Genomic DNA, 16,670 nt, shown 5'->3' on the forward strand with positions numbered 1-16,670 from the left:
AGGAAGGCTAGAGAAGACAGGTGAGCCTCACACCAGCAGACAGGGATGGGGAGCCTGATATCGGCACTTGCACCAAGCTGGGTTTCCCACCTCTCGGAGGACAAGAAGCAGGACACTCCTGGTTGGCCCTGTCTAAAGATTAGGATACATCAGGAGCCAGCAGAAACTTCTGCCACTCCAGCCTTTTCCTGTCCTCTCCCAGTCCCAGCCCTGTCACTGCATTTCTCCAGAAGACAAGTGACCTTGCGATACAGAAAGCAGAGGTGACTTTTGCTACTGATGCTTTTTCCAAGATGAAATTTCTTCAGCGGCAGCTCCAGGCTTGGGGACGCCAGCAGGGCAAGGTTTTTCAACCTTCCTAACGCTGTGACCCTTTAAGACAGTTCCTCATGTGGCGACCCCATACTATACAATTATTTCGTTGTCACTTTAGCACTGTAGTGGGCCTACTGTTAGGAACTGAATGTAAACATCTTTGGAGACAGGTTGAGACCCACTGCTGTAGTAGGTCACCAGGATTTCCCTTTGGCTGTGGCTTCTGCAGGAAAGGGATGGGGCAGATTCATCTCTGGGGTGCTCCAGTGTCCTCTATTCCCTGAGGTTTCATGCACTCGATATGCTGGACACTCTACCCACCTACTACACCCCCCCTTCTGCTTTTTCTCCAGCCTGGGGCAGCCCTAGCCATCCAGTCCTGCACTCTCGGGGCTCCGGGACACTCCCCCACTTCCCTTCCTCTCCCCAGCCTCTGGGTTTTAACTGAATTCTGGTGCAAATGTTCCAGTCTCCTCCCCAAACAGGTTAGTTTCCTCTGTCATCTCTCAGCAACACTCAGTGGCTTCCTTGTCTGATAAAAACTGCCCATGACACTCGTGTCAGCCCAATCCAGATGAAAGATGTTTTGTTTTGTTTTTTAACCATAGCTGGCACTGTGGCAAGTTCCAAAGCAGCTGTGCCCAACACCACCTAGCCCAAGGTTCTTAGCTCTGTTCTCTCCGATCTCAGCCTTGCCAGGGCTCCTGTATGACTCAAGTTCTGCAGGGCCTTCTGCAACTACCCTGGCCGTGACCCTACCCTTGCAGGCCTCCTTGCATGTCCCCTCCAAATGTCCCCTGGCTATACCTGTACCCATCTGCGCCTGCCCTGCCCCAGACCTCTTAGGGCTGGTAGAGATGAAGTGGAAACAGAATCCAGCAACTCCAGTGGAAGCAGCTTTGGCTTTTTAATAATTTAAGACTGACACCTGTCCAGGCATCTAGAGTCCTGAACCCTTGAGCAGCGTCTGAGCTGAGCAGACTGCCCTATGCCTAGGTGGGATGGCCACCCCCCACCCCCCGCTCACAGCCTCCCTACCTGCTGCCCACCCACAGCTGCCACCAGGGAGGTCTGGATAGAAACCCTGCAGCTGGGGGACAGCCAGACACCAGCTGCAGCCCTGTCTCCAAGCTGGACAAGAGAACAAAGACCAAGGCCCGCCCAGGCCAGGCCACAACTAGGCAGGGGTGGAGGCAAAGAGTGGGCTGGGCTGACCCCCCACATCCTTCGTACCATGGCCATACTTGCTGCAAATGGCAATAGTTTCATTTTTCAACTTTGTGTTGGTCGTAAAAATTCCTAGTAATTCTTAATACTCTGGCTCCCAGATTCTTTCAGAAGTTCGCATACCCAGAAGGGGCACAGAGCTCCTGACAGGCCATACTTCACAGAACACACAGTTAGGAATGTGTGCTCCTGGCTGTCAGGCTGTGCCAAGACACTGAGCCCTTTCTGGATCAGAAGCAAAGTGTCATATGGGAACCAAGCAAGCTACGGCTGAAAGAGATGGGGCGCAAAGCCAATGTGGCCACGCTGTGTCTGGTGTGCTGGGGGCTGGGGAGCCTTTTCAGCGAGTGTGGCCAAAAGCTGAAGCTGGCTCTCAAGGGCCAGCTTTCAAGGGCCAACTCAAGGATTAGTCAGTTGCTGTCCTCTCTAGCTCCAACAAAGGAACATGGCAACTTCTGTGAAGGAAGAAACCAGTATTCCCTGTCCCCAGACCTGTATAAATTAGTATCCTGAATGGGCACAGGTACCTCTTCCTACAGGTGGCCCATCAGAACAGCTTCTGCCACACCCAGACAGAGGCTGATCTGTGAACTGCATTTTACATTCATGGTATCTCTGGGTGGCACGTTTCTAGCCCCTCCTACTGTGTGTGTGGGTCAGGGGTCCTGAAGGAGCATCAGCAAGAACAGCAGTACTTCTGGGTCACTGGGGGACAGGCCGTTGTCTCAAGACACGAATCGACAAGCTCTCCACACGCACCAGCAGCTCGTTGATGTGAGCCAAGCCCAGCCCAGCAACCTTGGCCCCGTTCATCTCCAGGATCTCATCCCCTACCCCAAGGAGCCCTGAGTACAGCTTGGCCGTATCCAGGTCAGCCATGTCCTGCACATACAGCCCTGTAAAGGAAAGGGAGGCGGGATGAGAAATCATGCAGAAAACAGTGACATGCCCCTTACAACTGATATCATGTGTCCCCTGTAATCCCCTACCCCACACTTAACCTCATTTCTCTGTGGCCTCTTTCAAAACAGCAAAACCCATGCAAATGATGCTTGAAGACGTTATCCATCTTCTGTTTAGTACGAAGGAACTAATCTTACCCTTTTCTGATAGCAGCTTTTCGGATAGCAGTGTGCACTGTGCTGCTCAAGTGACCCAGGCCCAAAGGCCAAGGCAGGGGACACGTCACTGGAGTATGAAGAGACCAAATCTGGTCCAGAGTCCCTGGCCTCAGGGTCACTCAGTTCCTCACTTGGGCTTTGGTGGCATGTGGCCAAAGTCCATGGAAAATAGATGCCCACATCTACAATGTACTTGCCTGTTTCTTGCACCCTTCGCTCTACCACTCCAAGAGGCTCACCCTGGCCAGCATGATCATTTCTTGGGTTGTAAAATGATCAAACCTGTCAGGGACTCGTGGCTGGCTCCCAAGAAAGCCGTGTTGTAGGAGAGGCCATGGGGGCTTGGGCTGACAAGGCAGGTCTCCAGCCACTGCTGCCACAGCAGTGTCCACCTGAGAGCTGGGCATCTCTGGGGTTCTCCGTCAGCTGCCCTGAGCTGACAGCATATATGGGAGGTTCCTCTGGGGAAAGCTGGAGCCCACTACCATTCTCTCTGTGCGAGCACAGCCAGCCGCTAAGGACAGAGGGGGACAGCCTTTGCGAGTGGCTCTCCAGCAGCTGACAACACAGTGGGGTCTGGGGACAGGTGAGCAGTCCTGACCCCTTCACATAGTGGCTGTCCACATGATACCTTCTCCCAGGCCTTTCCCTAGTCAGGTGCTTGGCACTGGCAGGATGTCTGTTCTGGTGCGTCCATCTCTGGCTTGCAGCATCGTGGACTGTGGGAGGTGGTACCTTGCCTTATGGACCCAGAGGCTCCCCCTTCATTGTAGCCCTGGGTCCCAGAGAAGCCAGCCTCTGAATATGGAGTCTACAAGTCCTTTACTAAAGGTCTGTGGCTATTTGACCCATTTGTCTGAAGTGTGGCTGTCCCTTTTGGAGCCTTTCCATTGAGGCCCCGTCTCCAAATAACCAAGTGCTTACAGTTCTTTGGCAGAAGGCTTTCCCAGTGAGATCCCACCCTGTCCTTGGTCTCCTTTCGTGCTGCTTGAACAGCTAACCTGCTGGGTCTACAGGCTGGTGGCAGGGAGAGCAGAGCCACCCCTACCTCCCATGGGAACCCACAGGAGTGTTTGGTATGCAGCAGGAGAGGCAGGTGGGGAGGAATGACAAAACCCAAAAGAGTGTAGCCACCCAGACCAGACACTGACGTCACTGCAGCCATTTTAGGGAGACCTGGGTAGGCTTCCCAGCTGAAATCGTGACTGGGAGGCAACTCTGGCACATGGTCTGCTGGAGACAGCCTTTGTTAAGGATGTTAGACGCCTATGTGGTAGCTGGTTAGAAGCAGAAGGCAGGGCCTGCTGTTTTCGTGGGTGTGGTGTCAGATGAGATACGTGCCACATTCCTGACTCAGCTTAGCAAGGGGCCAGGGCAGCCCCAGACCACGGCTCCTCTCCTCCGAGGCACAGGGAACTGGCCTAAGCAGGTAGAGGAAGGCCTGAGGTAGAGTGCCAGCAGCCACCACACTGCCTAGCGTGAGACCCCTGTGTGACATATGGTGGCCAAATACAGCAGCAAGAGCGGCGCACCACCTAGTCAGCCTGGATGGCACTCAGTCTGGCTTCCTAAATGTCAGTTCCCTGTTTGCACTGACATCTGACTCTCCCTAGGTCCAGACTGGGGAGGCCCACACCATTCCCAACCACACATGTTTCCTCCCTCCCTCCCTCCCTCCCTCCCTCCCTCCCTCCCTCCCCCCTCTTTCTGTCTCCCTCCCAACTCTCCCAGAAAGTTCAGGTCCCACTAACTGCAATGCAGTCAAATTATAGGCTCCCCCCCCCCACCATCTCCATGGCGACCCTCATGCCATCTGCCATTTGCTCTGTCTCCTGGACTCTAGACATCAGGTCAGTGCCCTTTCCTGTCCCGTTGTGTATTCTCAGCACAGCTAGCTAGCACCTGTCTGTTCTAAAATCTCTTCCAGTAGATGAAGGTGGATCCTCTCCCACTCGGTGAGAAAACTCCAGGTCTCTTAGGACAGGACAGCCTGCAGCCTGCAGCCTCTCTGAGCTCAGCTCCCAGCCAACCTGGTTTCCCTAATGGCAAGGACCATGGCCCTTTAGGACCTTCACACTTGGTTGCCCCTCTCCTCGACTCTCATCTCCTGACCCCACATAGCTCCCCCCTTCTTCTGTCCTGCCTCCACTCGAGTGTCATCTCAAGCCTGTCTACCCAGTTCCGGCCATGCCTGTTTTATTAATCTCTGCTTTTGGGTGCCTTTCACTATGCCGCGCCTGTGATAGAAAACATATGAAACAAACATGTAGTTCTGGCCTGGCACCCTTGCTGGAGTGCACACTTGTGAGGTCTGCTGCGCTGTGACCCCGGCATCCACGAGCCTTACAAGCAGGCACCTGGCACATTCACTGACAGAAGCTGAGTGGTGAACAACAGGGCAGGGGCTAGCACACACGCTGTGCTGCAGAAGCGGCAGCAGGAGGGCTTTCACAGTTAGACAGCCTTGGCCTAGGAGACAGTCGAGCAGGAAGGACTACCTCCCCTCGGCAGGGCACAGCAGCACAGGCTCCTGGGCTTCTCTTCTCAAGTCATCCCTCCCTCCTCTGCCCAGTCTCCCCGAAGCTAAGCCTACCCTGGGGATAGCTTTCAGGGGTTCTTGTACCCAAACACATTCAGGACCATGGGCTTAGCCTGGGCAGGTCAGGTTGCCATGAAGGATTCCTGGATGTAGAGGGGCCAAGAAGTAGTCAGAACTCACCAATATTGCTATTGAATTATCTTACAGTGGGCAACCGAGCCAGGCACCTGGAGCCACCGTCCATGTGAACAAAGCCTCCAGGAGCTGGGGAGGGAGGACTGTGGACAGGACTGCAGACAGGCAGGCCCACTCCACAAGCCCAGACACACCAGCTGGAGGACCGGACGGTTGGAATACATCAACCACATCAAAGCAAAAGCAGAGAACTGGCATGCACAGACAGTTTTCCTCTGCCCCTCTGGAACAGCCTTGAAGGCGCTGATCTCAAGATGTCACAGGGCGGCTGGGGGACATTGGAGTCAAATCTGCCAGCTCCACCCCCTCAGCAGGGGCGGCTCCTGGGACCTGGCACCCAGGAAGAACTTCTGGAAGGACAAGGGGAGCTTTTCCCCATTGCCTAGAAGGAACTTGACCACACCCCAGGTACTTTGCTGAGGATCCCCACAGCATACCTGAGTCTCGCCGGCCACTGCCATAGGCCACACAGAAACCAAAGGTGCCCTCTGGGGGTCGCTGCAGCTGCAGCTGGCTTGTGCCATCTGGGAACACCTCCACCACTCTGCCCACAGTACGAGCCAGGCTGGGGGCACCCACATCTTCTACACTGAGGGCACGACGGGGAAAGGCCTTGGCTGGCCTACAAGGAGACCAAAGACAGTCACGATGGGGTTAGGTAACAACAGTTTTTCTTGTCCCTAAGGTGACCCACATCTCTGATATAGGAGCCTGACACTAGAAGCTGGTTTCTCTGACCTCAGCCAGCAAAATGAGCTCCCTGGGATGGAGACAGGCAGTTCCCACACCTGCTGGTGGCTCCTCAGGCCAGAGAGACTTGAAGCAAGGACGGTGGTCTCTAACATCTTAGAAAGAGACCTCTGAGAACCTGAAGAAAGCTGTATTTTGATACAATGTTTTCAGGAGCCCTTCCCCCACAAAGTCCTTCCATGAAGCCCTGAGTAAAAGCAGATAGCCAAGAGGGCCTGATGTCAAATCTTTGGCTGTGTTTAAACTCTGAACACTGACTTCAGGATGTCATCGGACAAAGGAGAGAGGCTTCAAGGCTGCCAGCACCACCTTCCAGCAAACCTGTGCCTCTCGGTGCTCACCGCACATGGCAAGGGCACAGAGGTGTCATTCTGAGATGTCTGTGTCACTTTGTCTCTCCATATTAGAGATTTGTGGAGGGCAAGACTCAGCTACTCTGCTTCACTTCCTCTTAAAGAGACAAACGGGCTCAGGGCTATGGTACCACTCCAAGTTTATTCTTTGGGTCACTTGTGCCACGCTTACCTGCTGGGTGCACTGCTGTCCCCTGACCCTTCTACCAGGTAAAGGCTAGACCGGTCTCCCTTGCCACCTAGCAGAGAATGGAGGTTCTGGAAGGAAGTTGTTCTCCGATGCTGATGGGAGGGTGACACCTAGTGGGGAAGGCCCAATATTACAGGTGAGAAGAAAAGCCTGGGAAGGGGATTTGCTGGGAACCATAAACCCGAGGTCACTCTAAGAAAACACTGTTTGGTGCCAGCTTTGGTGAGCACACCCGGGTGCCTAGCAAGAGTCAGCAGGTCCTGCTCATGGAGATGGGACTGCACAGGCATCCAAAGCATTCAGCACTAAGCTTGTGCTTATCTTACAATGCAAACTTAACTAGCACTCAGAAGCCTCCGCTGGAGGCTCAGGAGCTTAAGACCAGCCAGAGAGACACAAGGAGATCCTGTCCAAAGGGGAGGGGCTGGGCACGTGGCTCTCTGGTAGCACACTTAAGACACACCCTAGAGCAGAATGCTTTCAGCTGGGAATAGGGTGAGCTAGGTAACGTGATAGCTCCGGGATAGCGCCAGGAGCTTATAACTGGGAGCAGAGAGGCTTTGACCCAGAAGGTATGCGGACAGAGGAGGAGCTGGCCCAGAGAGAGGCTGGAAGCTAGAGCTCACTAGCTGAAAAAAACAGGACAGGTGCCCAGGCAAAAGAAAGACAGCACCAGAGAAGGCATGGGATACAGGAAAAGGCATGGGGACACGGGAGGAGGCATGGGGACACAGGAGAAGGCATGGGACATGGGAGGAGGCATGGGACATGGGAGGAGGCATGGGACATGGGAGGGAGCATGAGACACGGGAGAAGGTGTTGTATGTGCTGGTTAGGGGTGAAGGCTCAGGCATTTGTGCTTCTGGGAGAGACTGGTTTTTCTCTTAGCTTGATTTTTCCCCAGTTTTTGCAAGTTTCTGTGCCATCCTTCCTGCATGTTTTAGCCTTTTTTAACCAGGCTGCTCTCTGCCTTCAGCCACTCAGCTTAAACTACAGCAAGACCTTGGAGACCCAGGAGACATTGTCGTTTGCCTTGAGGGGCTTATGGAGAAACTCCTGTGATAAGAAATGCAAAGGCCACAGCTCACAGCTCCACACCTGAGAGGTCTAACGGGAGTTCCCAGAGGCACGAGGTCATGCTGTGCTGTCTTCATTCCCAGCCCACCCTCGCTTCTCCAGTCAGCTGACACTCACCACACAGGACTTCCACTCCTAGACACTGCCCTGAGTGAAATCAGTCCATGGACTGCCATTCACCCTGCGTTCTCTCCCCTCCTCGGCCTTTGAAATGAAAGATTCCAATGCCTTAGACTAGCAGCTCTCACCCTGAGGGTGGAGGCCCCTCTGAGGGTTGAACAACCTTTTCACAGGGGTCGCATATCAGATATCCTGCATATTTTCACACTGACAGTTACACTGTGATTTGTAACACTAGCAAAATTAGTTACAAAGTAGCAACAAAAATAATTTTATGGTTGGGAGTGGACACAAAATGAGGAACTGTATTAAAGGGTCGCAGCATTAGGAGGGAGTAGAGAACAGAGTAGCTCCGAGCATGGAGCAGGCTTGTGGAAGCCTGGTAGAGGAGAGTGTGCTGAGGTGATTTGCTAGGCCTGGCATGCAGAAGGAGAGATGTTTAGTGCCTTGTGTTCACTGAACCTGAACTGGGTCCACTAGGTACTGAGACAGTCCTGGGGGCAGAGACATCATATTCCAGTGAGGGGAGAGAGGTGTGGAGGAATGAAGCACTGTGTGAGAAGGCAAACAGCAGAAGCCCCTCAGCCTGAGGGCTGTGGTGACTTCTAAAGGAGGCACACCTTGAATACCAAGGAAGGAACTGATAGATGTCATCAGGCAGAGACAGTAGAGGCAGTCAGGTGCAGATTCAGTCAGACTATGTGATCTGACTGCAGAAGGGCAAAGGGGTCTATTCAACAGAGGCCGAGAGTGTTCTGGGAGACTGAGGAGAGGTAAAAGCAGCAGATGGCAGGTCCCCTCACAACACTGGTGGTCTCAACTCTGTTCTGACCATGATAAATGACCAGGTTTGTGCATCCTCAGAAAACCCACTATGGAGGCCACCCGGAGAAAGACCAGAACAAAGAGGCCAGTCAAGGCTTGCTGTGACATTAGAGATCGTAATTGTTGGGGTTGGAAAGATGGCTGGGCAGTTAAGAGCACTGCCTGCTCTTCCAGAGGACCCAGGTTCAATACCCAGTACCCACACAATAGCTCATAACTGTTCATAATCCAGTCCTGAGGGGATCTGATGCCCTCTTCTGGCTTCTGTGGGTACCAGGCAGCACAAGATGCACAGACATATATGAAGGCAAAACACACAGAGAAAATAAATCAGAAAGAAAGGAAGGGAAGGAGGAAAGAAGGAAGGAAACAGGAAACAAAGAGAAAAAAGAAAGCGCATTTGGACTTAAGAGTCACTGTGGCCAAGGAGTAAAGAATGACCAGGGCATGAGCTCTGCAGGAAACAGGCAAATTTAAGGGAGAGAGAGAGAGGACAGTAGGTGGTGGGTGGGAAAACAGAACTAGGGGGAACTCATATACGGTAAGCACAAGCCCTGTGAGCCAATTGTGAGGACACTAGGGGCTCCCCACTGCTGTGACCTGGACGTGCCTCCCCTTCATTCCGTAAGACCGCACCACTGGGGCCACACCCTATCGTCCAGGGCCCCAGGACTCACCAGATGCTGTAATGATGGGGCTCTTTTCACCGCGCTGGTCTGCGGAGCCAGTGCTGAGGGCTGCAGCTGTTCCACACTGAAGCTTCTGGATGTGCCAAGTCTGGGCCGGGGCGTGTGGCCCAGGGCTGAGAGAAGCTTTTTGAGCCCCAGGGTGGAGGTAATACTACCCCTCCTTTTCTTGTTCCCTTCAGAATGAGCAACTGAGGGTGGCTTATGCCCTGCACTGGCCTCAAGAGATGCTCTGAAACACAAGGAGGAGAGGGAGGGCATGAGGTGGTTGGAGAAAGCTTCAAGCAAGGCAAGAGCTGCCGGCATCCTGAATCCTAGGGTTCCACAAGCCCCAAATGGACCAGTACCTCCCTCAGGGAGGACCTAACAATCAGGCTGTAGCAGGGAGAGCCACGCAGACTCTGCCAGGTGCTCTGTGAAAGTAGCTTTGGGAAGAACAGTCTGGGATAGCCCCTGTCATAGCACGCAGGCGTGGGGAGAATCATCCAGGTTAGCCCCGGCCATGGGCTGTCATAATTCATTCACTCCTCTCCTTCATAGAAGCTTAACAACAGACCACATGAAGAAGAGAAGCCATTCGCAGTGATGTGTGGGGTAAAGCAGGGTGTGACTAGGTTCTTGTTTTTAATAGTTTCCAGGGAAGATCTCTTTGGCAGGAAACCATCTTTATACCAAGGGTCAACGACTGGAAAGGATCAGGCCATTAAGCCTGAAGTGAGAAATGCAGGTACACGGGACAGCGGCGGCCTCTGTCTGGGCAGACTCAGGTTTGATATGACAGCAATGACAGCAGCCAGGTATCGAGCAAAGCAGGATGAGGTGCTGTGAGGCCAGGCGGGCAGGCAAGTCCCACCACACCAACCAAGCACTGTCAGCCTCGGAAATGAAGGAGAGGGGAGACTACTGTGGGGCTTTAAGTGGGACAATGATACCATGTAATTGGGTTTTAAAGAAAATATTCCCTCGTGCACCTAAGAAGTGAGGCAGCTTAGACCAGAGGTAGAGAGAGAGGCTGGGGGCTGGAGAGGACTACTGGTGGGTAATGGGGTAAAAGCAGGAGGAGGCGGATTCAGGGTCTAAGCTGTGGGGACAGCAGCATGGCTGCTGGGAAGGGGGTATGGGAAAAGCAACTATGGAGTTTTTATTGAGGGGACAGCTAGATACTTGGGAGAGATGTCCAGGAGAAACTGGCCAGACGGACCTGGCATTCTGGCAACCATCCACCCATGTCTGTGTGTGCCATGTGGTCGCAGGGTACAATCTGGAGCTGGGGAAGCCCTTACAAGGGCCAGGTTTACCTAAACTTTGAACTTGGTCCAAGGAGGTCCTAAGGCAAGGCCTCAGATAGTTAGGCCCCAGCTGATGCATAGAATGGGATCCGTTTGCATCCTCGGAGCACCTGGAGGGCTGTGGTTCTCGGCCATATCAATAGTAGCTGGGGCTCAAGGGTGGGCAGATTCCTCAGTGCCTCAGTGAGGTCCATCAGATAAGAGGAATGGAAAAGGTGGGGTGGGGAGTAGGAAGTGCCTGGCATGTACACCTGAAGACCTGAGTTCAGAGCCCCAGTACCCATTTAAAAGCCAAGCCATGGCGGAGCATGTCTATAACCCCCGTCTGGGACAGAGACAAGTGGATCTGGCGTTCAAACACAAGGTGCAGAGCAATGTAGTAAGGTCCTAATGTTAACATCTGGTCTGTATACATACTTACACCTATGTGTCCCCAGATACTGGACCCGCTCCCCATGAACATATATCAACAACAACAACAACAACAACAACAACAACAACAACACACACACACACACACACACACACACACACACACACACACTAGGAAGGGTGGTTTAGGGTACCAGGATGTGGTCTAGGGACCCTTCAGAACTTGGAAGAGGAAGGTCAGTGATGCAACTGCTGCAGGTGGTACACCCCCGTCCAGCATGCCCTATGTAATCAGGGCTTGCTCCTGCCACTCACCCACTGGGCATGTGGCCTCCAGAGCTACAGTCCATCCTCTGTGGACCTCCTCCCAGCTCCTGGCTGCGCTCAGGCTCCTCTGAGGTGAGGGAGAGGGTGATAGCTGTAGGATTGACAGTGGCGACATCTGCTAATTGGAGAGAGTCCTGGAGCGTTCCTGCAACAGTCACAGTGCCACCCTGCTACACCCCACGGGTCACAGTGGGGGGCGGGAGGGGAAAGGCCTGTTTCTCAGCCTGAGGGGCAGGAGACAATGGGGAGAGGAGGGAGCCATAGATAGGAGCAGAAACAGTAAATGCCCCAGGAAGCACTCAGTGAAGGTAGCCAGGGCCCACCCTGGAGCAGTATCTTCTAAACTGGAAACTCTGAGGACAAGGGTGGGTTATGGACCACTGTTCCCCCTCCCCCACCACCCAGCAGAGCACCTAATAAGTATTTGTTCAGCGGGAAGTTACTTGTGAGATGTCCATTCTATGCCAAGGGACACAGTCAAGAACTGGGGAAAAATCTAGAATTGTCTCGGCTTCTACCATAGCTTCCATTTTAGGACCATTTTATGCACTGGGTGATACGGAGGAAGACTGAGCCCTTCGTAGCCTTGCCCTTGTGGCCATGGGACAGGGTGCACCTTAACCCTCCCTGTCTAGATGAGTGTGGAGAGAGGAAGTGTTCACCCAGGGGTCCTGTCACTAAGAGAACCCTCACTAAATTCTCAAGGAGGTGCAGACCCAGGGTTTCCAGAAAGCCCACTGTGTCTCAGAGGGTCTGCAGGAAGTGGCTGGGTTCACGCCAGCCGCCAGCCTGGAACCCACATGAGAGGGAGCCACAGCTGGGCACGGTGTGGAGGCAGAACACCTAGGGGAGAGGGGCTTTGCCTCAGCGACTTCACTGCTGTCCGCTGGGATCACAGCGGTGGGGATCAGAGCCTGGGTCTGCAAACACAGAATCTGCCCACGGCATGACTCCTCCTCCCAAGGACAAGGGGCCTTGGCAGCCTCAGGATCTACCTGCAGGTCAGGCAGCCAGGGCCGAGCGGGGCTCCGAGCAGCACCTTGCTGTAGCACTCCCCCTGCTGGTCACCGCATCCCACAGACAGCATTAAGGGCAGGGACCGCTGGAGTAATTTTATGCATACCCCACAGTGCCCAGGGCAGGTACAAGCTTGTCCCAGGAGCCTGATCAACAGTGAACAGAGCAATGCAGGGCATAGAAGAGAGATGGTGGGAGAGGCCGGTGATTGTCGGGTAATTACCCTTCTAAACAACAGTTCCTCTCAGTTTACAGAGTCAAATTCCCACACAGCCCAGCCTCTAGCTGTGGACTGGAGCTTCCCTGCGTACCTCAGAGTTCCATGCTCCCCTACCTCCTGCACGCCTGCTGCTGCTCTGAGGGACCCATAGGTGCTGGGGAGTGGGGGGTGGAGGGTATGGGCCTTATCTGAGGTGATTAGGAGGGAGAGTGAGTGACAGCAATCCTTACCATCTCCATTGCTCTCCAGAGGCAGCCCAGGCTCCTGATAACATTGGTCCTTGACAGATCTACCCCTGTGGACAGCTGCTCCTGAGGGTCCCTGCAGTCCTAGAGGGACACTGCTGTTGTAGCTGTTGTTGGACAGGTCCAGCAGTGGATGCTTGACCTGGGGGCTGTAGGGTTGGGTTTGGGGTGGGGTGAGAATCACAGTTCTTGGAGGGGACAGAGGCAGGGGGCTATCCACCTGGTGCTCCTGCCTGTGATTTCCAGTCTGGACTGACCTCCTTGGAGGCATGGGGCAGAGGGATTTCCTTGAAGAAGGAGGGGTTGGCACATCAGGGGGGAGGGGCAAAGTTGGCTGCAAAGCTGGGAGGGGTGCAGAGGGCTCTTCATGGCTCTGTTGGTGGGGTGAAGTGCAGAGAGTTTCCAGAGGCTCATGGCTTTCAGGAACTTGATCTGGTTGGCCTGATCCTGAGGACCCATGCTTCTTGGAAAATGGCACAGCATAAGCTGTCCTGCATGGAGTCCTGCAGTCCTCGGGGTGGGCCCAGTGACTTCCTAACTGTAGTCCAAGCTGCCCCTGGGACCAAGGACTCTTAGGTTCCACGGCAGCTTTAGGCACAGCATCTTCCTTTAGAAACAAAGTCCCCTGAGGTATGGGTCCCCTGGCTTCTGGTACCTCCCCTACAACCACATCAAGCTTGGGCAGGTGAGACCAGGCCTGAAGTCCACAGGGCAGCACCGTCTCCTTTCTGGACCACCTGGGACCTCCCTGGGGCCTAGACCCATGCTGCCACACCCGTGGGCTGCTGGCGTGGATCTGCTCACCTGCCCTGCTGGGCTGAGAGGTCTTGGCATCCTTATTGTCTGTCTGGCTGTCTGAACTGTGGGTGCTGTCCGGGGCAGAGTCCTCCTCAGGGTGTGTGGCAACAGTGTCTGTGATGTGTGTTTCCCGGATCCATTCTGTGTGGAGCCCTGGGAATGGGGAGCTCAAGCCATGGGAATTACAGGGACCCAGCAGTACTGCCTCGGCCTCATAGGCAGCCTGGAGACTCCGGAGGACCCTCAGGTCAGAGGCTGCTCTCCCCTCAGCAGGGCAATGGTCCTTGAGGCAGCTGCCACAGGCTGGACACTTCCTCTCATTGTCCCATGTAGGTGGTGGTGCAGGGACGTTACTGTGGTCCAGGCAGCCCACAGCCCTGTGAAATGAGACATTTCCCACGCTGTGGTTGACGTAGTTGGTCAGGTCCGGTTTGGAGCGTAGAGGTCCTTGGTCCACAGCGTGTAGCACTGCGCTTAACACTTGACGCTGGCGCTGCTGAAGCCGGTCCAGGTACCGGAATTCAGCCTCGCGGGCAGACTCATCTTCAAAACGGACATGAGACAGGGGCATTCCTTGTTTGGGCCACTGCCCATTGCTGGACTCTACACTGGAGGGGTCGTTCAAGTTCCCATTCTGGAGGCTTTCTCTGGAGGCAGAGGTGGTCCTCACATCCGGGGCTGGGCTTCTCTGGCCATTTCTAGTGAAGAGACAGGAGAGAAGTCACATGCAGGAAGGTGGAGAGGAAGCAGCACTGCCCTGGATGTGTTCTGGCCCGGGCCTCACCACTCTGGGGCACACTGTGCTCAGTGGTACTGACATCCACAAGTTTACCCCGAGTCAGCCTCTTGGGAAGACATGGGACAAGCCCCAAGTCCTGCAAGATGAGAACATCTCAAAACATCCTAGGACACACTGCTCAACAAAACTGAGACAGCTTTCTTTATTTTTAACTCACACTCTGCTGCTGGGGCCCAGCATGAGTTAACAAGAAAAGCTACTAAACTAGGAACTGTGCAGAAGAAAGATATGTATATGTGCTGTGTGTGCATGTGTGTGTGTGTGTGTGTGTGTGGTGTGTATGTGTGTGTGTGCGTGCGCGTATGTGTATGTGTGTGTGCACATGTGTGTGTATGTGTGTGTGCATGTGTGTGGTGTGTATGTGTGTGTGTGGTGTGTATGTGTGTGTGGTGTGTATGTGTGTGTGGTGTGCGTGCGCGCATGTGTGTGTGTGTGTGTGTGTGTGTGTGTGTGTGTGTGTGTGTGTGTGTGTATGAGGGGGTGTGAGGTGAGGAAGTAGCTGACTGGGCTGTGATGGGTTGCATAAACATGTACAGTCAGCAGATTTGACCAATCACATAATAAAAATATTTGAAAATAAAACCCTGTATCTGTGTATCTGTACAGAACATGTAGGGACCTTATTCTCTTTGTTACCCCTTAAAAGCAGTAGTTCTCAACCTTCCTAATACTGCGACCCTTTAGTACAGTTCCTCATGGTGTGGTGGCCCCTACCACAAAATTATTTTATTGCTACTTTATAACTGTAATTTTGCTACTGTTATGAATAGTAATGTAAATATCCAATATGCAGGACATCTAATAGGTGACCCCTGTGAAAGTAATTCAACCCCAAAAGGGTTAAAGCCCCACAGGTTGAGAAACACTGAACAGTACAAAATAGAAGAGAGGCCCTAAATACTACGAAGTAGCTACCAGTACGAAGCACTTGTATCACATTGAGGGGTGTGGGTAACCTAGGGATGTTTAAGGTGCACAGAAGGATGTGGCTAATTGAGGTGCAAAAGCAACACTCTTTTATGTCAACAGCTTGACCATTCATGGGCTCTGGTATCCAAGGGGAGTCCTGACCAACCTCCTGTGAACCATGAGGAACAGTTTTAAGGTCAAAACCCTTGTAGGAAGAGGCCTCCATGGCTATTCTGTGTGCCTGGAAGTCTGAGACTTGGAGCATCCCTGATAGGAGATTCCCACTCAGGATCCCTCGGGCCTTGCTGGGATGGACTGCAGACCCTGGTGCCTCTCCTAGGACAACTGCAGAGTTCCTGCTCTAGTCCTACCTCACACACCCACATCTGCCTTCAGATTGCTGTGCTGGGGAATCTTGTGTACCTCTTTTAGCTTTGGATCTGGAAAACACTAGCTGGTGGTCACATCCTGCTCAGCTGCCCACAAGTCCTATCTCAGGACCCCAACAGCCAGGTAACAGAGTTATGTAAATGGGCCCAGACCCAAGGCCCACACTTCCTTTTCTCTCTGGAGCTTTCCCCACTGACCCATGGACTAAGTCTTTGGGACTGACTTAAGTGCAGTGGCCCCTTATCCTGTTTCCCCCAAATCTCCTGACTTTGTTCCTCATGCAGTACAGCCAGTGTCACAACACCCACAAACAGGGCACGGTGACAGCCTTTGGGCTAAACATTCAAGGCCTCTGCTGCTTCCCTGTTTCCTCTCCAGCTCTGGCTCCTGTCCTTTGTAACTTCAATGGCCACAAAAGCCACATGCCTAACTACTGATGGGACACTTAAATACGTGCCTCTCTCAATGGCACACTCAAACCTGTCTCTCTGAGCACGTGCCCTCCTTCCTTTAATAAGCTCCACTTTGCTTCGCAAAGGCTTATCCTAAAATCCTTTTCTACAGAGTAAGTCAAGAGCTTGGCTGAACCTGGGTGGAGATCTCTGAGAAGTTCTCAGATTGTACCGACTACAGGCAGCATCTCCATGGCTGGAAACACAATGGCTGATCTAAGGCCAACTTGGTAGGCTCCAGCACCTAGATACTTGGTCAAACATTGTTCTAGCTGTTACCACAGAGGACTTTTTTTTTTTTTTTTGCAAAATTAACGTTTAACCTGACAGATTTTGAATGAAGCCGATTACCTTCTGTCATGTGGTAGGCCTCATCTGGCAGTTGAGGGCCTGAGGTAAACCAAGGCTGACCTCTGACCTCTCTGGAGCAAGAAGGGATTTTGCCTGCAAGCTG

The 16,670-nt window shown here is 53.3% G+C and overlaps 1 protein-coding gene across 8 annotated transcripts in view; it reads right to left on the reverse strand.

Annotated features, from left to right (window-relative positions):
- Nucleotides 1–1,198: 1,198 nt before the first annotated feature.
- The window catches only part of Kiaa1614 (KIAA1614 homolog), a 38,476-nt gene continuing 23,004 nt past the window's right edge, over nt 1,199–16,670 (reverse strand). For 6 of the 8 annotated variants that reach the window (XM_006250087.5, XM_006250088.5, NM_001427644.1 and 3 more), the window contains 6 exons: nt 12,854–14,364; nt 11,375–11,531; nt 9,390–9,630; nt 6,673–6,800; nt 5,835–6,019; nt 1,199–2,438 (listed from right to left, as the gene is read on the reverse strand). In XM_006250087.5, the coding sequence (XP_006250149.1) occupies nt 2,245–2,438; nt 5,835–6,019; nt 6,673–6,800; nt 9,390–9,630; nt 11,375–11,531; nt 12,854–14,364 (2,416 nt within the window). In that variant the 3' untranslated portion in view covers nt 1,199–2,244. Of the gene's footprint in view, nt 2,439–5,834; nt 6,020–6,626; nt 6,801–9,389; nt 9,631–11,374; nt 11,532–12,853; nt 14,365–16,670 lie in introns of those variants that run through there. The other 2 variants (XM_017598985.3, XM_006250090.5) reach the window with 2 other exon arrangements.

This window comes from Rattus norvegicus, chromosome 13, assembly GCF_036323735.1.
Source record: "Rattus norvegicus strain BN/NHsdMcwi chromosome 13, GRCr8, whole genome shotgun sequence".
In the NCBI taxonomy this organism is placed as follows: Eukaryota; Metazoa; Chordata; class Mammalia; order Rodentia; family Muridae; genus Rattus; species Rattus norvegicus.